This window comes from Lactuca saligna, chromosome 6 (assembly GCF_052625555.1).
Source record: "Lactuca saligna cultivar CGN05327 chromosome 6, ASM5262555v1, whole genome shotgun sequence".
NCBI classification, from domain to species: Eukaryota; Viridiplantae; Streptophyta; class Magnoliopsida; order Asterales; family Asteraceae; genus Lactuca; species Lactuca saligna.
In genome coordinates this window covers 33709956-33737920 of record NC_136422.1, presented here as the reverse complement: position 1 = coordinate 33737920, position 27965 = coordinate 33709956, and the positions used below count along the sequence as shown (strand labels likewise).

Below are 27965 nucleotides of genomic sequence, written 5' to 3'. Positions count from 1 at the left end.
AGAAGAAGGTTTCGAACCCGACATCTCCTACCTCCATTCAAATTAAGACAAAGCACAAACCACTAGGATTAGGCTACAACTTATTTACTTTCAAATTTTGTGTCAAGTTTGCCAAAAACCGAATCAGTCTTTTATAGAAATCCTCTTTAAAAGCTTAACTACATATTAACTTATCAAATACGACATAACTACACATAAAAATATCATCCTGTATACATCAATATAACATATATTCACCCAAGAATACACAACGGTTTACTCGCCAGCTGGGCGTGGAACTTGTTGCCACCCTGTACAATGCTTCAACACATCTTTAAGTTCCATTGTTGCAGGTTCAACAGTGCATTTCTCATAGTGTTGGCTTGGATGAAATAAGCCACTTGTTGCATCTGGAGCCAATAAGCCAGCTTGAGTTCCAGCCATAAACAGATCACCTTCAGACACAATGCAACCTGTGCATGCCTCCTCTTTATCACCTGCCTGCAGAATGTACAACCATCACTGCATATGGTACCACTCAACCGTAAAAAGTATGTGTAGTAGTTTACCTTCTCGGTGAGATACTTAAAAGCAACCTTTTTCTGTCCTGCTTCATATATGTTGCATTGAGAGTATATCTGAAGTAAACGATTGATAAGTTATACACCATAGTTTTATACATATGCTTAGAGATTAAAAATGAAAAATGAAAAAAGAATAAGGAGATAATTGAAATTTGTGTACTACCTGTGATTCAACACTAGCGCAGACAGCATAAATTCCCCAGTTTCTGGTGTAGTTGTTGTACAAATGTACTTTGGCAAACCTGACACGTGGATGCCTTTGGCGAGTCCCATCAAAGAAACAATGGTGAATAGTGACACACATGCATCTATCTCCATGGTGCGAAGGGTCTGCTCCAATTAGCATTGTCTTGTCATGGTTTGAAAAGTGACAACTGAAAGTATCATGTTACACTTAAATCAGATACACAGATGATGTGTTTGTATAAAGTGTTGTATACTACAGTTATGGAGACTGCTAAAGATTAATTAATTACCGGGAAATGGTAATATTTGTGCTTTGGCGGGTAATATCAATCAAGCCATCATCATAATCCTGGAGGCTACAACGATCAATCCATATATGTTTTGAATTAGGCTTGATTTGAATGCCATCTACATCATGTCCTCTACCTCCTTCAAATTCCAGGTTGCAGATAATCACATGTTCGCATTCTTTCAGCCTCAAACCCTTTCCAGTAAGCTTAATCCTCTGTCCACGTCCATCAATGGTCTTGTAAGACGATACATTTAGATAAGATGACAGTTCAATGGAACCCGAAACTTCAAATACGATCCATAAAGGTTCTTTCTTGCGACATCCAGCACGAAGAGAACCAGGTCCATCATCTACACAATAAGGTAAAAGCTTGTTTATGTATAACATCAATTATCTGAAAAAATGAATCAATTGAATACGATTTGGCAGATTAATCGATTTCAGAATCGGTACATTGATAGCAAAACCCTAATAATCCAACAAAGCGATAACCAGAGTGGAGAACGATCATTAATTAGCAAGACTAAACCTGATAAAGTAGTGACATGGTAGAGCGGTCCGTTAAGTCCACCAACGGCGAAGCGGCCGAAGCCCTCTGCTTGTCCGGCGAGAGCTCGCAAGTTACAGTCGACTTGAGAGTAAGGGAGTGATACTACTGCCATTTGGTTATGCGTAATTGAGCTCGACGGGATTTGTGGTGCTTGATTTGATGGAGGTCCGTATTGATAATGAGGGACTTGAACTTCAGTTTCATCATTTCTACGGTTTCGTAGGTGGTGGCGCCCGCCGGAGTTATGGTTCCCCATTAATGATTGTGAGTTTTGATCCAAAACCGGTTTTGTCGATTTCTGTTTCACGTACACCCGAGTTAACTCAACTGACCGTTATTCCTTTCTTAAACATCAGGTAAAGTGGTTGCTAATATGGAGGCCCTATTTGATTTACGTTTGATCGAGTCGGGTCAGATATTTTTGACTGACCTGACTCGGTCAGTTAAATCTATTTGATAAATCAAATTTTGTCATCTGATGGGGAAAGAAATGTCTGATTCAGTAAGAAGAAAACAACAGACTAACTGAGAAAGAGAGAATCATTTCCGGTTGTGCCCTTCCCTACGTTCCTCTTTCACGCCTCTGCCCCCACCGATCGACTCCTTCTCTTCTCATCAGGTACGCCTCATCATGAAATCGATTTCATACCTTTGCACCATGCTTCTTTCTGTTGGGGATTTCATACCACCAATCGACTCCTTCTCTTCTCATCAGGTACGCCTCATCATGAAATCGATTTCATACCTCTGCACCATGCTTCTTTCTGTTGGGGATTTCTTCTGTCGCCTCCATTCTTCTTCTTTAATCGATTAATGAAATCGTTTTTGAAATTGATTCATGAATCCGTTTTTGAAATTGATTAACATCGAACCATCTCCTTCAATCACAGGTTCTCCATCTCGTCTTCACGTTCTTCCTTGAAATTGATTCTTGAAATTAACTCTTTGATTCGATGGACATGAGTTTCCATCACAAAATGCCTCCTATTGCTCTTGAAATACTTGATACCTCTCATCTTGTTGTTGCTTTGCGTTGGAGTCCAGACTTTCAGCCGACCACAATCACAAGATTTTTCTTTTCTCTTTCATCTTTGTTGCATGTGGTTGAGATAGTATATGAACTTTTTCAAAAGTTTGTTTTTTTTCCTGAAAAAAGCATTGTTTTCCTTGGGGGATGAATTAGCTTTATTGAAAAAGCTATGAGATTGCGATGCTTTAAAGATTTTTTTGTTTTTAGTACTGTATATTGGTGACAGTTGTTTGTATAATTTGATTTCTTTTAACCTCATTTTTTCTCCATAGGAATTAGTTGATCTAGACTAGTTTATTCATTTTTATTTCTTTGTTGTTTTACTTATTTCTTACTTCGCATAAACAAAATGTTTTTCTATTTTTAGACTTGTAGTTTACTAAAATATTATTTTGTTTTATTCGGTTGATTAGTTCAATTACTACTCATCCACTTCAGCCTAGTTTGCTTGTTTAGGGGTATCCACTTCAGCCTAGTGTGTTTGTTTAGGGGTAGAAATGGAAAAATAGTTAATTAAATTGAGCTAAATATAGTTGGGAAATCTTTGGTAGTGGAAGGGCATTTTGGGTAATTTAGGTTTTATATATGTTAAGAGGTTTAGGGTTTATTTGGTTGATTTTCTGTTTTTAGACTTGTAGTTTACTAAAATATTATTTTGCTTTATTTGGTTGATTAGTTCAATTGCTACTCATCCATTCCAGCTTAGTGTGTTTGTTTAGGGGTAGAAATGGAAAAATAGTTAATTAAATTGAGCTAAAATAGTTGGGAAATCTTTTGGTAGTGGAAGGGCATTTTAGGTAATTTAGGTTTATATATGTTAAAAGAGGTTTAACCTAATGAGGGGAGGGGGGGTATCATTTTTTTTTTTGAAATCTGCACTTGTACCTTATGAATTAGAACAATATTGTTGCTACATATTATTAATAAGTATATGTTATGTATGTTGGACCTTTGTTTCTCTATCGTATGTATCTAATCATGTGTACAATTAAGGAGCAGGGTAAAATAGTCATTTTTATCAATCAGCACATTCAAGTCAGATGTACAATCAAACAGAATGGTTTCTTACTCAGTCAGGATTTCTTTCCCAGACAGACATTTCCCAATCAGCACTTTCTCAGTCATCAACTATCAAACGAGACCTGATTCGTACACAACAGTTTTTTGTCATACACAACAATTCGTGCATTATATAGATGTACAATACAACATTTTAAAGCACCAATTGTTGTGTATGGAGAAAAATTATTGTGTACGAATCAGTTCCCTATTGTTATAAAATAGTACCTATCTGTAGAAATAAGGATGACAATGGATACGAGTATACTAACGGGTTTTGTGTACCTCATCCCCATTACCGAATCCCCATCCCCATCTCTATATCCAACCCCATCCCCATCGGGGATTAAAAATCTATCATCATCCCCATCCCCAATAGTTAATCGGAGATTTTTTCCCGTTACAAACTTTTGAACTTTTATGAAACAAAACTCATAATATTAACCAACAAAACAAAAACTAACAGAACAAATATAAAACACTATAATCACTGAATGTTTTCAAACACGAACAATAACATTCAAGGTTACAAATTAAATAATTTTTTGGAAGAAAAAAAAAGACATAAAAAGTCTTCCCAAAACTATATGTTTGATTGTTAAAAAATTTTACTTTGTCTACTGAACATTTGCTTATGCATTATTAAAAATATAAATATAAATAATACTATATATATAAAAATATAAATATAAACATAAATATAAATAATACTATATATATATATATATATATATATATATATATATATATATATATATATATATATATATATATATATAGAGAGAGAGAGAGAGAGATGGAGAGAGTTAGGTTCATATATAATCTCTAATTATTGTGTGAATGTGTGACTGATTCTTGACCAACCAACATTCAAGGGTAATTTCAGAATTTTAAATATGATATATCCCTTAAACATGGGATCAATTATTTTCTTTCCCTTAAATCACTCTTTCATAGTATTCACCACAATACCAGGAAGAACCAAAAGGAAAAATCAAGGATGTGTGTGTCGATCGACCCCCTACTCCAGCTCCTGCTCCATCCCTAATGATCAGAGCATCCGTCGACCCTGTAAAATAACCTCCCCCTGAATATTAGTGGTTTGATTTTGGTACTGAAACTGTTGGATAAGGTGTCTAAGTCCATAACTATTTCTGGTATGTACTTGACCCGACCCGGCATGGTCAATTTGGGTTGCATGGCACCATGCAATTGGATAGACTAAATGAGAGAAATAACACTTGGAGATTATTAATATATTATAAGTTCTAATATATTAATAATATTATTTGATTAGTTTGATCAATAATTAATTTAGAACTAATTAAGTGGTCAAAAGAGAACTAATTAAATATATGGGTTGATTATGTAAATCATCCATATCTTGTATAGTGGGCTAAGAGGCTCCATGGATTATCAAGTTGGGTTCTACCCATAGGATGCTCCATGGATGCTCCATGGGAGTTACAAACCCATGGGTCATGGAAATGAAGAGTCATGACACATTAGGGTTTACATGGTGTAACCCTAGATGTGTCAACACTATATAAGAATCATATTCTCCACTAAAATCGGTTGCACTAAGGAAACAAGAGGGCTTGGCCGATTTCAAGAAGTGTGTGTTCTCTCATAAGTTTTTCCAAGAGCATTTGGTGTTGTGTGAAGCATTTGAGGCATCACACTTGGGGTGCTAGGCTCACAAGGTTCCAAGGAACACAAGCAACAACAAGGTAAGTTATTCTATCTATCATTCAAGTTAAAATTGTTCCCCATGTATGCTAGATAGGAATATAGCCTTGGAATTCAACTTTGCATGATAATTAGACAAACATAGATCCAAGGTTATTAGGGTTGCATGTACACTTAAGAAGTGTTAGAATGCTCAAAACCCATCAGTGGTATCAGAGCCTAGGCTTGTTTGCTTTTTATTTGTGCTTAAAAGTTGGAAAAAAAAGTCGAAAATCTTGCTGTCTACGAATGGACTCGTCGAGTCCATAAGGGGGACTCGTCGAGTTCACGTGTATCTTCAACCAACTCGGCGAGTAAGTTCATGCACTCGGCGAGTAGGATCAACAGGTTGCAGAATTTCGACTTTAGTTGCTGGAAATGAATTAGAAACATTACCCTAAACTCTTTGGTACTTGAAAACTTGTTTTAGATGGTGTAATGTCTTTGATAATTCATTTACAACAACTAGTTATCAAAATTACAAAGTTTTAAGTGTAATTTTTGATTTATGAATGAGTTCATATTCATGTTCTTGTTCTTATGATGTTTTAGATGATCATAGGAATTATTTGTAACCTATGTGGTAGATTAATTCTTGATCATAATGTGTTTTAATGGAGTCCATAACTTGTCCTCAAGTTATGGAAAACCAAGAGTCACACTTGAATTAAAACCATTAAAAAAAACACAAGAGTTAGAAAAATGAAGAGTCTTCATTTTATTACTCTATTAAACTCATAAGTTACAAGAAATGAAAAGTTTTGAAAGTTACAAAAACTTGCCCTCAAGTTTTGGAACAAGTAAAGTTAAGTTAAAACTTTAGTTCCAACCCCTAGAATTTTAAAAAGTTAAAATTCAATCCTTATACTTATATTATGATGATTTAATAATTATATATATATATATATATATATATATATATATATATATATATATATATATATATATATATATATATATATGTATGTATAAGAACAAAGTCGTCTTACCGCTAGTACGCCTCATTCACGAAGCCGGTCTATAAGGTGGGTATAAGGTTGTTGCCTATAAAATGGTGACTTAATGGGTGTCTACTCTCACCCACCCCTTGCTTGACTGGTGGAGGGTCGTTAGCCGAACGGGTAAGACAAGGACTTATAAATTCTCGTTCAAAGTATGATGAATATAATAAAGTAACTAAATATTTTATTAAATTCCCAATCTTAGTTACTTTAGGAAAATGTGAATAAGGTGCTAATCCATGAAATTACACTTTACACTTTGTCTAAGTCGTTGGTGGAGCGTGTGTGGTTAACCGGCACACTAACTTGGACTTAACAAGGTAGGTAAAGGGTGACTTAAGGTTTATTATAGTATCGGTGGAGCGTGTGTGGTTTACCGGCACATCGATTGAGTGATAAACTTTAAGGGTACCAAGTGATTTGCATGGTTACTTCACACCTCGTTTTGTGATCCTCGGTATCCCAGTCACAAAACTTGGAGGGCACACTTGAGATTGAAACATGCCTTTGAAAAGTTCATTGAATCTCAAAGAATCTAGGAATTTCTAAGAACCAATCATAAAACCTAATATCTAATATTTCGGTTTTCGTGGTGGAAATTGGTGAATCGTCATTCACCTACCTTTCAAATATGGTATAGCTTAGACTACGGCATACCTCTTCTAAGCTATGTTATATTGTGATTGGATCCTAGCCTTAATATGACATTTGGGTGTTTTATTAAGGACTCTCATAGATCTATACTAAACTTGTTCTCTTCTTTCAGATGTCTTCAAACAATGCTGCTTCTGGCTCGAATCCTAATGGCTCCTTTACTCTTATGAGCTTGTGTGGGAAAGTTACCTTTGATGGATCCAACTTCAATGAGTGGATCAGAAACATCAGGATGATAACCCGCTACGAGGACAAAGAATATGTCCTTGACAAGGAGCTTAAGGAAATTGATGAGTCCACTACAACTCCCCAGGAGATCGCTGACTTTCATACTCATGAAAGAGATGCGACCAAGGTGGCTTGCATCATGTTGGCCACAATGACAGCTGAACTCCAAAAGTCTTATGAAGATTTCTACCCTTATGAAATGCACCAAGATTTGATGGAAAGATACCATCAAAGTGCACGACAAGAGAGGTATGAGATCATCTGCTCCATGATAACAGCCATGATGAAGGACGAGGAATCCGTCACCAGCCATATGCAGAAAATGCAAAGGTATATGGATCGTTTGCTGAAGCTTAATGTGAACTTCCCTGAGGAGCTTGCAATAGATATCATTTTGCACTCCTTACCATCGTGCTATGATCAATTCTGCATGACATATCACATGAACAAGGAAGAGGTCACCCTCAGCAAACTTCAGGGACTTCTCAAGACCGCAAAAACAGGTCTTAAGGGGAAGTCGGTTGCTATCACTCCTACTCCAAACTCAACTCCGGTTTTGGCAATCGGGAAAAGTCGAGGGAGAAAGAGAAAGAGATCTTTGAAGGGTACCAAGGCTCGGACCCTTGATGGCTCTTCTTCAAGTGGAACCAAGAAAGGTTTCATTACTCCTTCTTCTGACCCAAAAGAGGCTAAATGCTTCTATTGCCATGAAAAGGCTCATTGGAAGCGGAACTGCCCAAAATACCAGCAGGATGTGAAGGATGGGAAAGTCAAACCCAACCATGCAGGTATTTACACTATCATTTCTAATAACTCACCCCATTCTAAATCTTGGGTCCTTGATACCGGTTGTGGTATTCATATTTGTTGTGACTTGCAGGGACTAAGAAGAAGTGAGGATGTGGAGCAAGGAAGGATAAACTTGATCATGGGGAATAGGAAAGCTTCACCTGTCACCAAGATTGGAGTTTATACTTTATCGCTAAGTAGTGGGTTTAGTTTAGATTTGAATAAATGTTGTTACTCGTCAGGAATGGCAAGAAATATTATTTCCTTTCATGCTTTGTACAAACAAGGGTTTACCTTTTCGTTTAATAATGAAGTTGGTTCTATTGATGCTTTCTTTAATAATGTTCTTTATTTTAAAGCATTACCTTGTGATGATGTGTATGAAGTTGTGTCTGTTGTAGATAACTTAGGAAATAATGTTTTGTGTATTGATTCTACTACTAATAATAACTTGGATAAAGCATCATTATGGCATTGTCGCCTTGGACATATAAGCAAGAAACGCATAGGCCAACTCCAAAAGGATGGAGTCTTGGAGTCGTTTGACCTAAAGTCAGATGATAGTTGCGAATCATGCTTACTTGGAAAAATGAAAAAGTCACCCTTCACAGGCTCATGTGAAAGGGGTGAAGGTTTGTTGGACCTTATACACACGGATGTGTGTGGGCCATTCAAACATGCCACAAGTGATGCTAATCGTTATTATTTGACTTTTACTGATGATTACAGTAGATATGGATATGTCTACTTAATCAAACATAAGTTAGAGACTTTCAAGAGGTTTAAGGAATTTAAACAGGAAGTCGAGAATCAATTGGGCAGGAATATTAAGATGCTTCGATCCGATCGAGGTGGTGAGTATCTTAGTTCAGAGCTCCTCGACTATCTAAGGGAATGTGGGATTGTCTCACAATTGACACCTCCCAGGACACCGCAGTTGAATGGTGTGGCTGAGAGGCGTAATCGAACCTTGTTAGACATGGTTCGTTCCATGATGAGTCGAGCTTCGCTACCAATCTCATTCTGGGGGTATGCCTTAGAGACTGTCGCCCATATTCTTAATCTAGTCCCTACAAAGAAAGTTGCCAAAACTCCTCACGAGATGTGGACTAGTAAAGTACCTAAACTAGACCACATCAAGATTTGGGGTTGCGAGGCTTTCGTGAGATGCGAGACTCATGATAAGCTCAAACCTCGAAGCGAGAGGTGTATTTTCATCGGCTACCCACAACAATCCTTTGGTTACCTCTTCTACAGACCTAGTGACAATGTGGTCTTTGTAGCAAGAAGAGAAGTCTTTCGAGAAAGAGAGTTTATAAGCCAAGGAGACAGTGGGAGGCAAATTGATCTTGAAGAAATTCAAGAATCAAGTGGTGAAGGAACTTCAAACTCTAGCCCTCAACTTGAGGAGGAAACTCCTGTTGAGCCAATTGACGAATCTGTACCTCTGAGGCGTTCCACGAGAGTTAGGAGTGCACCTGAGCATTACTATGGATTCCATATTACTACAGAAGGTGAGACACTTATTAGTGATGGGACACTAGTAAGTCAAGATGACCCTAACAGCTACGAGGAAGCCATGGCAGGCCCCGAGTCTTCTAAATGGAAAGAGGCTATGGATAGCGAGATACAATCCATGTATGACAATCAAGTTTGGAACTTGGTTGAAAATGTACCAGATCGTAAGACAGTGGGGTGCAAATGGGTCTTCAAGAAGAAGACCGACATGGATGGTAAAGTACACACTTATAAGGCTAGACTGGTTGCAAAGGGCTTCTCTCAAATTCCTGGAGTGGATTATGATGAGACCTTTTCTCCGGTAGCCAAGATTAAGTCTATTCGGGTTCTGTTAGCCATAGCTGCATTTCATGACTATGAAATATGGCAGATGGATGTCAAAACCACTTTTCTTAATGGAAAGTTGGCTGAAGATGTTTACATGAGTCAGCCAGAAGGTTTTGTCAGCAGCAAGTACCCTAATAGAGTGTGTAAGCTTGAGAAATCCATATATGGATTAAAGCAAGCACCTCGCAGATGGAATCTTTGCTTTGATGAAAAGGTCAAGGAATTTGGCTTTTCTAGGAATGAAGATGAATCCTGTGTGTATGTCAAGGCTAGTGGGAGTATAGTTAGCTTTTTGGTATTGTATGTGGATGACATACTACTCATAGGAAACGACATTCCAACCCTGCAGGAAGTAAAGTCCTAGCTTGGGAAGTGTTTCGCTATGAAGGACCTTGGTGAAGCTGCCTATATTTTAGGGATAAGGATCTTGAGAGATCGGAGTAAAAGACTAATTGGACTTAGTCAGAGTACCTACTTGGATAAGGTGCTGAAGAGATTCAGCATGCAGGACTCCAAGAAAGGAGAGTTGCCCATCCAGAGTAACGCCAAATTGAGTAAGACACAAAGCCCTAGCACTGAGGCTGAGATAGCAGAAATGAGTCTAGTACCTTATGCTTCGGCTGTAGGTTCGATCATGTATGCTATGATGTGTACTCGACCTGATGTAGCCTTTGCCTTGAGCATGGTTAGCAGGTTTCAAGGGAACCCTGGCAAGGCACACTGGACTGCGGTAAAGAATATTCTCAAGTACCTACGAAGGACTAAGGACTGGGTCCTTACCCTCGGTGGGAGTGATGGCTTGAGAGTAGTAGGGTATAGTGATGCTAGCTTCCAGACTGATAGGGATAATTTCCGCTCTTAGTCAGGCTGGGTCTTTACCCTAAATGGAGGAGCAATTTCTTGGAAGAGTTCCAAGCAAGAGACAGTGGCAGATTCTACTTGTGAATCAGAGTATATTGCAGCTAGCGAGGCGGCAAAGGAGGCGATATGGCTGAAGAACTTCATTGGAGATCTTGGAGTTGTACCAGCTATTAAAAAGCCAATGGAAATTTTCTGTGATAGTGAAAGTGCTGTTGCCTTAGCCAAGGAACCAAGGGATCACGGGAGATCCAGACACATCGACAGAAAATACCATTTCATCAGACATCGGATCGAAGAAGGACTCCTCGTGGCAAAGAGGGTATCATCAGATGAGAATCCGGCAGATCCCCTCACAAAGGGACTGACTCGGGTTAAGCATCTTCAGCATGCTCGGAGCATAGGGCTGAAGGATGATATTAGATTTAGTAGTTAGATAACCTCGAAATTTGTAAAGTGTAATTGACATTTGATGATGAATAAAAAATGTTTTATTTATGAGTAAAGTGTTGCTATCTCTTGTCGATCGTTTACTATATTTCTTTTGCATGTTTTGACTTCCAGAATAATTTTTGTTTGGTATAACATATTATTCAAACCTCCACAGTCAGTCATATGTCGGAAGTAGGTATGAATCAAGACTGTCATGTTTGGTTGTAGAGGTCTTGGACAAGGCTACAGCAATCATGAGTGCTCATAAGTTCTGAGCATTGGACTCAACCCACGCTCACTGGAATCACTTCATGGAATTCTATCTCGAGTGATCGTGAGACGGTAATATCGTATAAATCTTCAAACCTAGAGATATGATTTGTTACTTACAAGTTGGTTATGCATTGATTGTACGAAAATGCATTGGTAACTCGATGTTATAAATCGTGCTCTTGTGTGTAATTCAATGAGTGGTAGAACAAGCATATGAGTCGAAGTTTATCTGTTCCTTATTGGATTAGAAGCTGATATCTGGGCCCCTCGATAATTTTGTTTTGACCCATGTACCGGGCCCGGTCAGAACTAAGTTGATGTGTTCAATTAAGTTCTTTGTCAAACAAATCGGAAATCGGGAAACAAACTGTTGGACAATGAGTAAGACATTGTTCCATGTATTTGTCCGACTGATATCTAGAACAGAGGATTATATGATCACTTATCTTAAATGGCGTACCATCATCTTCTCAGTTCCGAGAAACCTTGAAAAGAGCTACGATTGCCGATCGGTTCCTGAAGTCATACTTGCAGTAATAGTTATTAGATTTATCCAAGTGGGAGACTGTTGGATAAGGTGTCTAAGTCCATAACTATTTCTGGTATGTACTTGACCCGACCCGGCATGGTCAATTTGGGTTGCATGGCACCATGCAATTGGATAGACTAAATGAGAGAAATAACACTTGGAGATTATTAATATATTATAAGTTCTAATATATTAATAATATTATTTGATTAGTTTGATCAATAATTAATTTAGAACTAATTAAGTGGTCGAAAGAGAACTAATTAAATATATGGGTTGATTATGTAAATCATCCATATCTTGTATAGTGGGCTAAGAGGCTCCATGGATTATCAAGTTGGGTTCTACCCATAGGATGCTCCATGGATGCTCCATGGATGCTCCATGGGAGTTACAAACCCATGGGTCATGGAAATGAAGAGTCATGACACATTAGGGTTTACATGGTGTAACCCTAGATGTGTCAACACTATATAAGAATCATATTCTCCACTAAAATCGGTTGCACTAAGGAAACAAGAGGGCTTGGCCGATTTCAAGAAGTGTGTGTTCTCTCATAAGTTTTTCCAAGAGCATTTGGTGTTGTGTGAAGCATTTGAGGCATCACACTTGGGGTGCTAGGCTCACAAGGTTCCAAGGAACACAAGCAACAACAAGGTAAGTTATTCTATCTATCATTCAAGTTAAAATTGTTCCCCATGTATGCTAGATAGGAATATAGCCTTGGAATTCAACTTTGCATGATAATTAGACAAACATAGATCCAAGGTTATTAGGGTTGCATGTACACTTAGGAAGTGTTAGAATGCTCAAAACTCATCAAAAACAACCCTACATGTGCATTTTTTAGGGTAACGACCTATTTTTTTTTTTTTTTTTTTATCAAAACCTGCTTCAGGTAATATATTTCTTGATAATTATCCCATCTTTTAAATAATTTAGGATGTTGTTGATTTCATTAGATGGGATTTCATATGGTAATATATCTCTTTTCTTTCTTAGTGTCTCGGTTTCATTATGATGACTGTGGTTGAATCTAGATTTCTCATTTTCTATGATGAATCTCGATTTTCTATCTAAAATATTTTGCTTTTTGGTTTCTTTTTTATTCTTTGTCTTCTCGATTTAGGGCTTAGTTCCAGCATTGAAGTTAATTTTTGGATGAAATTGCAAATATAATGTTTTCAATTGTATGATGGATCCTTAGGTTCTATCCGGTTTCATCATTTGAGGAAGCATTAGTACAAGACTCGCATAACCTTTGTCTTCTCAATTTAGGGCTTAGTTCCAACATTGAAGTCATTATAATTATTATTACTTTCAAAGTCAAAGGCACACAGTAACTATGCTATTCTCAAAGAATTTTGACATACGAAATCCAAAAGTTGAATTTGAATGATTTTTTTATATGTTTTCTGTAAAAAAATTTATTGTCAAATGTTTAATTAAAAATATAATTCTTAAAGAATGTTATATAAACATAAAGAATTTTTGTTTTACAATTTTAAAATTTAGGGAACACAATCTTTAAGAAAAGGTTGAACAGTGTCTTCGGTGGTGCAGCTTCCCCTCTAAAAGGAGGGAATCCCGACTCAAATACACTCATAAGTGATACAACTACAATCATATGTCTAGATGATTACCAATCTTTGGACATAAGTTGAAGGAAAACGAAGGGAGTGACTGCACTTGATCCACAAGCCAATGGCTTTGATCTTATGTATGAACAGGTTAAGGCTCTTAAAGATGGTGTGGTTGTTGAGATGTCGATTTATAACCATGTTACTGGCCTTTTGGACGTTCCTGAACTCATCAAATCCTCTAAGATTCTTGTCATTAAAGGTCTGCACCTAATGTAAGTCTTAAATGTTGATTAATTTCTTCAAACTTTTTTTAAGATTTCGAAAGACATTAGAAAGTTTGATCATTATTCCATTGTTAAAGTTTAATGTTTGTTTGTTTGTGGAGGATATGAAGAGGATATCTAAGCATTTAATTTTGGTATACATTTGTATGGCTGAAAATGTTATGATCATATCCTCGTAATATCAGTGAGCCATGTTGAAAATAATTTAAACTTTAATTATTTTTTATATTTATTTTTTCTTGGTTTATTTTTCTAAACCTATGCACTAAGATTTTGTTTTACAAGTTTACATTTATATCATTCTTAAAGAATCTCATAGTAGCAAACTATTATCACATTTTAAAGAATTTAGCAATTTTTTTACAAGAATTATTATCTCACTCTTAAATAATTCAAGATTTTGTTTCTCTTGGATTTTAGTTGTTTGTAACAATTTAGGAATATTGTTTACAATAATTATTGATTTATGGATTTTTGTTTCTCATATTTAATTGTTATCTCATTCTTAGAGAATCTTATTGTAGATATAAAAGTTCAATAAAGATATTTTGAAAGCGATTCTTGAAGATGGAATGCAGAATGGAAACTAATTATCGAATGAAGTTACAAATAAAGCATGTTTACTATAAGAATATTTCATATATTTGTAATTGTTTTCCTTTTTATTTTTTATGAACTATTTATTAAAAATGTTTTTTTTTTAATTTTTTTTCCAAGAATGTTATATTATTTTTAAAAGATGTAAGTTATGCATTTTGATCATGTCTTGTTATTAAGAATGTCATTTATGAACTTGAAATTCATATCTTATGTAATATATTCTTAAAGAATTAACTATAATTCTTGTATAATTAATTCTATTCTTATGAGAATGTCAATATCAACTATTCTCATCGTCAAGAAGTTCTAACTAAATTAGTCAAGAAGTTCTAACTAAATTAATCGATTCGTAACGATTCTCATGATATGGAACAAGCTTTAAATTAAAAATAATTATTTTTAACCATGAATAGTGCTTATTCTTCAAGAATAGTTTAGACTATATTCTTCTATTCTTAAAGAATTCAATACATAAATAATTTCTAGTATGCAAAATTTATTATACTATATTTTTAAAGAATACTACAAAAAATAATCAACTTCTTTAATAAAATAATAAATAAAAAAAATAATAAAAACTCTAGATTTTACTAATAAAATTAAAAGATATTGTAACTAAATTAAAATATAAAAAAATAACTCTATTTTTTTAAATCTAATTTAAATTGAATTCATTAATATCCTTACCTTCCATACATTCTTGTTAACCAATTAGACTAATTTACTCTTACAATTAATTATGTGTAATGATATAGTAATATACCCCTAAAATCACAATATAATCTGATGGCCAAAATTTAATCATACATTCAAATAATAATTATGATTCACATTTGATCCTAACCATATATATATATATATATATATATATATATATATATATATATATATATATATATATATATATATATATATATATATATATATATATATATATATATGGGGTTAGGATCAAACATGAATCATAATTATTGTTTGAACGTATGACTATATTTTGGCCATCAGATTATATATATATATATATATATATATATATATATATATATATATATATATATATATATATATATATATATATATATACACACACACAAAACTTCAAAAATGGTCCCTGTGGTTTTCGAAAACATCATGTTTAGTCCCTAAGTTCAAAAAACCTCACAGATCGTCCATGTGGTTTCAAAACTTTTAATATTTGGTCCTTCCAGCTAACTCCGTTACCATTTAACCGTTAAGTCAGGGGTATTTTTGTCATTTAACTATACAAGGACCATTTATGAGGTTTTCAATTACTTTTTTTTAAATAAATAAATAAATAATATTTAATATGCAATGGGTCTCTTTCTCTCTCTCTCTCTCTCTCCACATAAAAAGTGCAATAACTCACCACCGGCAACCTAAGTTTACTACCGGTGACCTTCTCGCTAAACTTCTCACTCAGGGCTCAGGCGGCAGGCTTCAAGTACCCTTCTTCCCTCTCCATATCTCACTTGACTTCATAATACTTTGGCGTCATCTCTCTCTAAGAGAATCATCGCCACAACCTTTCCATCTCCGATCACCGCCTCTCTCATCACACTTCTTCTTTCGCAACACTCTCTTACAAATCCCATCATCAGTGGCTCCCCTCTTTATTCAAAACCATCATTGCCTCACCTCTACATCTCCGACCACCACCTGTATTAAAATCCTCGTGAAACAGAAATAGGATGAAGTTTGATTTTGATTACAGTCTCGAATGTATTACTTTCGGGTTTGACAGCTGATTCACTTTACTTGATTAATCGATGTGTGAAATTACGGATTTTGGTTTTGATTGCAATCGTAAGTCTTATTTTTGATTCATGTTAGTTTTAGGGGCGTATTTTGGTGTTCTTCATCGGAGCTATCAAGAGAAGAGAGGAAGTAAAATATATTGAAGACGAAAGAAAACGAGACTAGATACTTAGATGTTGGTCGGATTTCAATGTTACTTGATTTGGGTGTCCAATGTTGCTTGATCTGGGGTAGGATTTTGATGTTCTTCATCGACATCGTCCAGAAAGAGAGGAACAATGGTGTTCATGTCTGCTTTCATTTGCAGTTTGGGTTTTGATTTCCAAATTTGGTTTTGATTTCAGCTTAGGTTTTGATTCACGGTTTTAGTTTGGTTAGGTTTTGATTTCAGGATTTGATCTTGTTTTGGTCTTAATTTCTAGGTTCAAATTTGATTTTTGGGATTTGATCTTGGGGTGACACTTGCTGAATCGATAATGTGGGTTGTGATGGTTCCAGAATAGGTAGATAATAGTGGTGCCTGAATAAATGGGTGGTGGATGTCGGTGACTGGTGGTGGTTATCGGTAACTGGTGGTGATTATAGGTAACTGGTGGTGGTGGGCGTGGGATTGAGGGGAAGTTATGCATTTCTTGAGAGAGAGAGAGAGAGAGAGAGAGAGAGATAGAGTAAGAGAGAGAGAGGGTGGGACCCATTGCATATTAAATATTATTTATTTATTTATTTAAAAAAAGTAATTGAAAACCTCATAAATGGACCCTATATAGTGAAATGGCAAAAATACTCCTGACTTAACGGTTAAATGGTAACGGAGTTAGCTGGAATGACCAAATGTTAAAAGTTTTGAAACCACAAGGACGATCTGTGAGGTTTTTTGAACTTAGGGACTAAACTTGATATTTTCAAAAATCACAGGGACCATTTTTGAAGTTTTCTCATATATATATATATATATATATATATATATATATATATATATATATATATATATATATATATATATATATATATATATATATATATATATATATCGGATACTCATCGGGGCCAGGTATGGGTACCCGAAAGGTAGAACCATCCTCATCCCCATCCTCGCTTTTTGTATTCGGGTAATACCCATTCCCATCCTCGTTCCAGGCTAACTCGGGGATTTACCCGGTCAACTCGGGTTAGGTTTTCGGGTACCCATAGGGTACGAGTTTTTTTTGGTCATCTCTAGTTAGAAATTTAGGATACATAAAGCACATAGATTGTTATGATTTCCAATGTACCATCAAAATGAAGACCAAAGTAGTTAAGTACCTTTTCCATCAGAAAACTATTATAAGATAGCTTTATGTTTGAAAAACTATCATTAAAACAGTTTGATATTTGAAAACTATCACTAATTCAATTTCTTTCTATAAGGGTTAAAACAAAGTCAAAAACCAGATTTATTTCCAAAAATACAAATTTCAAAAACCAGGTCAAAACAACTCGACCCCAGCCAGCTCTACCCTTGTACCCCGCTCCCAGGGATGCTGCACTCGAACTCCCATTCATTCAGGTGCTTCGCCCCTAAATGACAGTCTACTTTGAATCTCAAATAAACTTAAACAACTATACACTTGGCATTTTTCTTGCTTGTTTAATGTTCATCAAAATTGATTTTGATTTACAAGTCAATCTATTACACTCAAATACACACTGATGATACAAAATCACCAAAACCTATCAAGGTTGTTTAAAATCTCGATTTTGATCTCATGATCTTACGATTTTAAGATTTTTCAAATGAAAAACAATTTCAATCAAACTACAATCCCGATCTCACCTCTTTAATTTTATTATATAACTGATTATCAAAAGTTCATTTACTCAACTTGAAATCGAGTGTCACAAGTTACAAAAAGTCTTCTAGAACATCATCATTTTATTAGTTCACTTCGAGTTAGGCATAACACGATTATAATAATTCATTTGTGATCTTATGTTTTACTTGTACACGATCAAAATGATATTATTTCTAATTAAGATGATTATTTCTTAATGTTTATGGTTTGTAACAACAAAAATTATGAGTGATGCTTCAGAAGTAAGCTTAATTGCACTATCTTGCGAACAAATTTGAATATGAGTTCATTTTGGTAGGATCTTACAATCATAATCTTGTAAAACGTAAAACGATTTTAAATAAGATCTCGGTTTTGACAACCTTGATACCTATTATATAAATATGGTTTTCACTTTCATATTATATAGTATTTTACAATATATATATATATATATATATATATATATATATATATATATATATATATATATATATATATATATATGTTTTAATGTGCTAAAACATATATGATACAACTCTAAGGTGTTGTTTGTTTTTTGGAAAAAAAAATATTTTCAGACCTCTTATTGTTGCGCGGCGCAGCACACGCGCGATACTTTTCATCTCCCGGGTGTTTGTTTTTCAGAAGTCTTAGGATTAAAAAACCTCGGCACGTGTTTTTTCTTGGCCCAACACTTGTTTTGCGTCTTCCTACCTCTTCCAACCTCCTATTCTTTTTATTATTATTATTGCTAAAATATTGATAATATATTACTGAAATCTTATTTCATACTTTTTTTCGTTTTTTTTTTTTTTTTGTTTATTCTTGTTGAATTTTTTTTCTTTTTTTTATTGAATAATAATAATTTGTTAATGAAATATCATTTTTTTATGCTAAAATATCTTTATTTTTGATAAAATATCATTATTTTTTGCTGAAATATCATACTTTCTTGCCGAAATGTCATACATTATTAAATTTTATGTATTAAAAAAATATTTTCAGATTATAAAATCAGTTTATTTTAATTTTTAAGTATCAGCAGCAGCAGGTAGATATTATAAAAAATAAACACGTTTTTATTACAGTCTGCAACCGTTTGATCCACCACTTCAACTGTAGAGGGTTGCAGAGGTGGTCCGCAGACTTTATAAATTTTCACTCAAAAAAACAAACAACAATTAAATTGTCATTCACACCATGTTAGAAGTCATCAAGGCTAAGAAGGTTTGATTAATCACATAGGCTACTGATTGAAATTAACTTATAAATTTATTTATTAACAAAATTAAGTTATAAAAAAACAATATTTTTTCCTTACCATCTATTCGTTATATTAAAGAAAAACTATGAATGATCTGTTATCTGTCGACAACAACTCATATCGAAAGATTAGTCTTTAATACATTCCATCCGAAATGGTGTCAAACCAAGAACTAGATGTCAATTACTCAATGTTTGAACAGAATGACACAACCATTCAACTCATCTCCCTTTTTTAGGACATCCAACAAAGTATACAAGGAGTGAAGACCTCATTAGCCATCTTCAATCATCGATTGATGCTCTATTTTGAGGGCTTTCCTTTGAATGGATGATGGATAAGTGCTAGCATCTTACATAGAAGCATACGGAAGCAAAAGAAAGAAAGCCCACCGAAAGGAACGGAGACTCTGAAACAATATATGAAAGAGACTCTTGAAAGCTATTGAAGTGGACAATAGAGTGATGCTTTTTTATCATGAATACACAATATGATACTTTCATCATCCCTTCTTAATTATGTACTCGATATCACCAATTGCAAAACACAGACACCTTGCAATTTATCATTGTTTGGGTGTTATTCCTATTGGTTTGATGGTCACTTGAACTCAAACAACATACAAACAAAACATCAAAAAATAACAAGTACAAACAACATCCGAACATTTTGTTAGATTTCGAAATTATTTATATGAGTTACGAAATTAAGTGCGGTTTATGAAAATGTTACAACTTTAAATAGGTGGTCACGCTAATGGAGTTCAAAACTAATCATGTAGGCTGGAATTGGCCAAGTTTCATAGCAAGTGGTCATATTTTGGCATTTTGTTAAAATGATGGTTAATTTGTTACCACTAATTATGAAAAATATTCATTTTGGCAAAATATCGCTGCTGAAAATATTGTTTATTTCAAGAAGCGAAGTAAAACTTAAGTGAACGTTCAAGCCAATGTTCCTCACATATTGTATGTATGATTGAAGTTCGTTTACTTTCTTGTATTTTTCATGCTTTCAATAATTCATAAAGTTGTTGTTAACTACTAGATCTAGTCCATATCACTACTGTTTACTGTGGCAGACGCTGAAGAAATATCAGGGGTAGTATAATTTGATAAGGCTTTACTATTAGAAAAAACTTATATTTGACAACAATTTCCGTCATAATCAGTCTCTAAAAAGGTTCACGACAGATTTACACTTTATTAGGACTTTGTGACAGATTTACAACAAATTCATGACAGATTTTGATGATATCTAATTTGGTTTCACCAAACGTGTGTCAACACCAATTACCACGGCATACATACTCATTGATAAGGATGACATGGTAATTATCTAAAAGTCTAAGGGCTGAATATAACCTATTTTATGAACCTCGTTGCGAAACCTTTAAATACATGACGGAGTCTTAAGCGGATCGTAAATGCAAAACTAAATCGATGTGGAAATACAGTAGCGCCATTGATCACCGGAAAACCACCGCATTCTTCCCGTCTCCGGTAGCTCTTTCATTCCTATAAACCCTAATCTCACCTACTATCCTCCACACCTATAAAATTTAACCAAAGATGAATACCGTCTTCGAAGGTAATCCTGATTTCTCCAATTTCGTTTCATATACACTAACACACATGCACTCACATAAACGTGTTATTATATATTCTTCGAGATCTGAATTAGTTCTGGTTTGGTATCACCTGAAGACCATATAGATCGGTATTAAATTGAAACTATCGAAAGTCTAATTGCTATATATTATGGAACTTATTATAGAATTAATCAATGTCGATTGTATATTCAATTACTGAAATATATTGTTTTATGATGCTTAGAAGGAGATGAAATGGATCTAGAAATGGGTTCAGATTCAGGCACATGTACAAATCCATTTCTTCAAAGGTCTCCCTCTCCTTCCCCTTCGTTCCCTCCTCCTTCTCCTAGAACACCTGCATTAGTGGTATCCAATTCCGGTAAGTTATCATATTCATCATCAAATATTGGTAAAATGGGTACTCCAATGTACGGATCTGGTTCAAGCAAGTCACTAGCATACTCTAGCTCCACAAACACATGGGGGTTTTCCAGTTCAGGAAAATCACTTTCAGGGAAGTCATTAACGAGTCAGAGTGGGAAGAAGAAGTATGTGAAACAAGTGACAGGAAAACACAACGACACTGAGCTTCACTTAGCTGCAAAACGTGGCGACGTTATGGCAGTGAAAGAGATTCTTGATGAAATTAATGAGCAAATGTTGAGGACTACAACAGGTGCAGAGTTTGATGCTGAGGTGGCTGAGATCAGAGCTTCGGTTGTGAATGAGGTGAATGAGCTTGGAGAAACAGCTTTATTTACAGCTGCAGAAAGAGGGTTTGTTGAAGTCGTGAAGGAGCTTTTGCCTTACACAACTAAAGAAGGACTTTCTTTGAAGAATAGATCCGGTTTTGATCCTTTGCACATTGCCTCTAGAGAGGGTCACCAAGGTAATAATAGGTTAAACGCCTAATTTGTATATCAATCCAAGTATATATCTAACATGGTATCAAAGTGAATTAATATGCAGAGATTGTTCGGATCCTTTTGGACCACGATCCGGATCTAAGCAAAACAGTGGGCCACTCGAATTCAACCCCTCTTACAAGTGCAGCTGTAAGAGGCCATTTATCCATAGTCAATGAGTTGTTATCGAGAGACTGTAGCTTGGTGAATGTCACGAGATCAAATGGAAAAAATGCATTACATTTAGCTGCACGACAAGGACACGTGGAGATAGTGAGTGCTTTGCTTGCTAAAGATCCACATCTTGCAAGAAGAACAGATAAGAAAGGTCAAACTGCTTTGCATATGGCTGTGAAAGGAGTTAGTTGTGAAGTCGTGAAATTGCTTCTTCAGGCTGATCCAACCATTGTCATGCTTCCGGATAAGTTCAGTAACACAGCTTTGCATGTAGCCACACGAAAGAAACGAGTCGAGGTATTAACTAATTAATCAACTTTGAAAAAACTTGTCCCTTTTATATTTTAGAATGTAACGTGGATTTGTCCTTTTTCCTTCTCTATTTCCTTTAATTTGATGAATATAAGGTCTTTATGTACGTAACATTTTATGTGCATAGCTTACGAAATTTGATGTAAGGATAAGATGATCATTTAGTTTTATGTGGTTTGATTAACTACAGATAGTTAATGAGCTATTACTTCTACGTGACACAAACGTGAACGCCTTAACGCGAGATCACAAAACAGCTCTCGACATCGTAAGCGATCTCCATTTTTCAGAAGAAACCTCGGAAATTATCGAAACGTTATCCCGTTACGGAGCTGTTAAAGCCAACGATTTAAACCAGCCACGGGATGAACTCCGGCAAACCGTCACAGAAATCAGAAACAACGTCCACAATCAGCTCGAACAAGCCCGGAAAACTAACCGGAACATGAGCGGGATAGCCAAAGAGCTTCGGAAACTCCACCGTGAAGGAATCAACAACGCCACAAACTCCGTCACTGTAGTGGCGGTTCTGTTCGCGACGGTGGCATTCGCCGCCATTTTTACAGTCCCCGGTGGCGATGCGGATGATGGGACGGCGGTGATGGTACACAGCTCGTCTTTCAAGGTGTTTTTTATTTTCAATGCTATTGCTTTGTTTACGTCGCTGGCGGTGGTGGTGGTGCAGATTACGGTGGTGAGGGGGGAGATTAAGTCGGAGAGACGGGTGGTTGAGGTGATTAATAAGTTGATGTGGTTGGCGTCGGTTTGTACGACGGTGGCGTTTATTTCGTCGTCGTATATAGTGGTGGGGAGACACCATAGATGGGCGGCGGTTTTTGTGACGGTGGTTGGGACGGTGACGATGGCGGTGGTTCTTGGTGGGATGACTTATTATGTGTTGAAATCGAAGAAACAACGGAGACATAGGCGGAAGTCAAAAGTAAGCTCAAGCTGTGGGTCGTGCAGGAATTGGGATTTATCTGATGCAGAAGTACACCCTATTTATGCTATTTAATTATTCAATTGTGTGTCAATTGGTTTTTATATATTTGTAAACAGGGTGTACTTTTTATAAAAATGAGAGAAAGTCGTACTATAAGATCCCTTTAGAAATGGGTGTTGACCACGGTTAAGCTCAGTAACCACCTCTAGTTGAGGGTTGTTTTCTTTAAATGCTTGCAAGTGAGATTCCATAAATGCCCTACACATTGCATAAATTTATATGTCAAAAACTTGATGAAAACTATAAATATTTTAAGGGGAAATGACTAATGTGTACATCATACCTAATTCCCCTACTACTTCCACCCCAATTACAGTAGCTCACTGTTAGCTTTTGAAGCTGTCAAACACCTCGTTGTGACATCTGTCATGAATCAAGAATCAGACAGATGAATAATGTTGTTTGTAAAAAATTAAGTCGGTATTTTTGTAGTGAGTCAAAATTTAACACTTGAATAGATAAACATACAAATTATATGTAAAAAAAAATTAAGCATTGAGTCAAAAGGAATTGGTCTTTTAGAACTTCAACACAAAACAGCTACATTAGGCTATATCAACAAACAAATCATCCAAATCATACAATAAAAACATGAGAATTTTAATCAAACAAACAACAACCATGTATCTCAATATCCCACAGTTTTAAAATTCATCCCAAAGAATTCAAACCAATCAAAAATCTAAAATAAAACCTAATAAAAACCTTTTAACTGGAACATGGATAACCATATAGAACAAGGATTGTTACTTGTTAGCTTCGGAAGATGCATATCATGGATAATCTGAATTGACATACATAATTCAAGAATCTAAAGAGCCTAATATATGCAGAAGACTGACACACTGGTAACACGATGAGGGGAGGGGGTAGGTGGGTTTAATGGTAACTCCCAGTACTTTCGAATAGTTTTAATCGCTGAGTGTATTAGACAAATACAAATGAGATTGAATGTCACGATTGAAGAAAAAAGGGCTTAAAACAGTGTAACGATAATCGGAAACAGCAAAAAGTAAAAGGAATTACAGATTAATACCTTGTATTTGAATCCGGAAGCCGGAAGAGGAAGAACGAGGAAGTGAACCCTAGAAATGCAGGGTACGTGAGTTTGTTCAAGTAAACTTTAAAGTTTAAAATGTTCTAAACAGTAAAAACTACGTTTTTTTCTTTTAAATATTTAAATGTTTTAATATAAAATTTAAAATGTCAAATTAATTATAAAAAAAAATAGAAAAAATGGCCATAACAGTATTATTTCCTATAAGATGTTTTTTTAGAAAATATGCAAGAAGATAAAAAATAAAAAATAAAAAAAAAAGTCCAAAATAGACCTTTTACAAATATGTAAAAATGTAGATTTTTATAGTTATCCACTATTTTTTTTTAACTTCGGATTTCAAACCAACTACATTTGAGCTTCTTTTTTTTTTTTTTTTTTTTTTTTTTTTTTTTCATTATGTTCTTTATTACAAGGGTTAATGTCGAAAAACCTTACTTTTTTTTGCTTCAAATTAGGTTACTTAATAAAAATATAAAAACAAAACAAAACAACTTTCGATCATTCATAAATTTCACATAAAAACTCTGTTTGAACTGATATTTTTTATTGTGTTTTTATAACAGATTTCATGGGTATATTACTAGGACTGAACATGGTACGATACCAATTGATTTTTACTTAAACCGTGTACCATACCAACTATAGTTGGTATAAATTTTTTGCTACCAGTACTGTACAAATTATACTTGGTACCAACTTGTTTGGCTACCAACAAGTTTGGTTGGTACAAATTGATAATGATATATTACCAACTTTGATCTAATTTTCAATTGTAATACTTAAAGACCAGTCACGATATGAGACACTTTTCTCGTCTACTAATATGAATTAGTAAATTAACTATTCTAGTTACTAAGAAATTTTAATAAGTAACTTTTCAGTTTTTTTAATCTAATGTGGTAATAACTATTGACTAAGTCTAATGTATAATATCATATTTTTAAAATCGTAAACAATAAATACTTTACATTTAAAAATACGATTTCGATTATATATATATATATATATATATATATATATATATATATATATATATATATATATATATATATATATATATATGAATTGGTTGGTACGGTAATACTGTGGCATTTAAAATTTAATACCATTACCGTACCAAGTTTACTGAATTGGTACGGTACTACCAACCAAACATGTTGGCTACCAAATATATTGGTAACCAACTTTCTTGGTTCGGTTGGTAACATGTTGGTTGGTTCTCCGTGGTATATATTTGACAGAAATATATATTACACTCTCAATTTGAATGTAGGAAAGTTATACTTTTTTAGACCCAAAATAGATTATTCAGTAAAAATAATGAAAAAAATAAACTTCATATCTTTTGCATATAAACTTCATAACAATCATCATACCATTTGGGTTCTTCGAATCACAAAGATGATCTACAAAAATCTCAAAAAGAATTCATTTTGCTTCATAACAATCATCATACCATTTAGGTTCTCCTAATCACAAAAGTGACCTACAAAAATCTAATAAAATAAAAATATTTTCACATGCTTCGTAGATTTTTATAGGTGTTAACCTGCAAAAATCTCAAAAAAAAAAAAAAACCATTTTTGTAGGCCAACCACATTTTAGCATGTGGTAGATTGTAAAATTTTAGCTAATTTGGTCATTTTTTCTATTTTTTATGGCTATTTTGTAGTAAAACTTAAAAAAAAATGTTATTACGATCATTTTCTATTAAAATATATCTAAAAATTAAAATTTGTTTTTTTTATAATAACTGATTGTTTTAAAATAAGTGTTTTTTAAATTAATTAGCAATAATAATAGTTAAAAAAATATTACTTTATAATTTATATAATTTTACCTTACAAATGGTTAGTATTTCAAATCATTATAATGATTGAATAAAACATGCCAAATAAATAATTTTTAAATTAATTAACCATAATGTTAAAACTAACACTTAATGGAAAACCATATTTAGTTTTAATCACACGCAATTTGCAGGTAGAGGTCATTTAATAATACAATTATAATAAATGTTTATCTATGGTTCAAAATAATTACGATTTTACATATTAACCTATATTATGTATTATTATTTCATAACTAATGTCATTCACAACTAATGTCAATAACATCGTTGAAAATATTTATAAATTATTAACTATATAATTTTATTATGGCAGCATACACAAATATTTATCTAGTTAACCATATTATACAAATAAAAATACATTTCGCAGTGGTGAGAAAGCCTTGTGAAATGCTATAAAACATTTTATCAAATTTGGACTACGAAAAACTCAAAGGAAAACGGGTTTGCTAAATGTTGTAATGGGAAGTGGATCTCATTTGTGAAATGTTGGGCCCAATATGAAATTTTTAGGCCTATAGATAGATACATTATTTTCATTTTGAAATTGTAAAACAATAAAACGCTCTCTAAATTTGTGAAATGTTAGACCGATTGGTGTTATTTTTTAAGCCACAACTTAGAACCGACGACCAGGCCTAATGTATCACATCAGTTCCGATTCGATTATGATATCGATCCTAAGAAATTGTCTTTGGAACCACGTCAAAACTAAATATACAACCATATGTGTGAGTTATTTCATGTATGTGTAGGATGATTGGAAGCTTTACACATGATATTCCTTGGATGAAAATATGATACGTACATACATAACAAGGTGATAAACCCACATGCTAATGTTAAACAAAACCATTTAGATACAATAAAAACCATTAACAAGAAAAAAAAATAGTTAACTTGGTTTTCTTGCAAAGTTTTTTATTCCCTTCAACATAACAAAAACACCCCACTACCATTTGTTTTCCCAAGCAAGAAGGGTTGAAGAAGTCACAACGAGTAGCAACTATCTTTGGAGTAATTATAACGAATCGACAGTTGAATGGTAACTTATCTTTGGAGTAATCATAACTATTTGCATCTATTGGCATGTTCTGACTTCCACGAGTGGCGAGGCTATTGTGTGCTAAGGTGGGTCACTTGACCCACCTAATTTTTTTTATTTTTACAATAAGTTATATATAAAATCTATTTAGAATCTACTTTAAATATTTTGTATAACCTACCTAAATGTGTATGAAAAAAATGAAGAAAAAAACATAAACTATACACCATATAAGAAATATCATATTCAGTGGCATGAAAAAGTCTCACATCAACTCCAAGAACAAAATGATGAACGTTTTTCCTTTATAAATGATGTTTTCTTTTTCATATTTCCATACCAGGAACTTGTTCAGACATGTTTTTGACTGATTTATTCAAAAAGTTTGTTTTAGTTAAAAAAATAATTAAAAGAAAGACATTTGGGCTTGGTCCTTTCAACTTTAATTTTTATATGTTAAACTAGTTATTTTCTGGTTGAACCGAATTGATTTTTTCTCTTAAATTAACATGATTGAATTTAATTAAGGAACCATATGGTTTTCTATTCTAAACTCGCCAGTGATTACAAGGGAAATCATGGTTGCTCATGCTTCTTTGGCATTGATTACGAGTGAAATCTTCCTATAAATACTCATCGACTATAACCATGATTAATACACAAAATATTATAAAATATA

General features: G+C 34.2%; 2 protein-coding genes across 3 annotated transcripts; one reads left to right on the top strand and one right to left on the bottom strand.

The window, feature by feature from the left end:
- Positions 1-107: 107 nt before the first annotated feature.
- LOC145002209 (putative pectate lyase 4) lies at positions 108-24458 on the bottom strand. Of its 2 annotated transcripts, XM_078961502.1 has the most exons (7): positions 24366-24458; positions 23613-23692; positions 23421-23527; positions 1040-1391; positions 727-937; positions 549-617; positions 108-480 (listed from the first exon to the last, which is right to left on the bottom strand). In XM_078961502.1, exons 3-7 carry the CDS (start codon positions 23518-23520, stop codon positions 256-258), a joined length of 957 nt encoding a protein of 318 aa, XP_078817628.1. In that variant the 5' UTR covers positions 23521-23527; positions 23613-23692; positions 24366-24458; the 3' UTR covers positions 108-255. The 2 variants fall into 2 exon arrangements, with proteins under 2 accessions (XP_078817628.1, XP_078817627.1); XM_078961501.1 differs by lacking the exons at positions 23421-23527; positions 23613-23692; positions 24366-24458 and adding an exon at positions 1571-1961.
- On the top strand, positions 21082-23523 carry LOC145002207 (ankyrin repeat-containing protein ITN1-like). Its single transcript, XM_078961499.1, has 3 exons — positions 21082-21821; positions 21902-22311; positions 22517-23523. The coding sequence occupies exons 1-3, from the start codon at positions 21185-21187 to the stop codon at positions 23339-23341; spliced, it is 1872 nt and encodes a 623-aa protein (XP_078817625.1). The 5' UTR covers positions 21082-21184; the 3' UTR covers positions 23342-23523.
- Positions 24459-27965: the final 3507 nt, after the last annotated feature.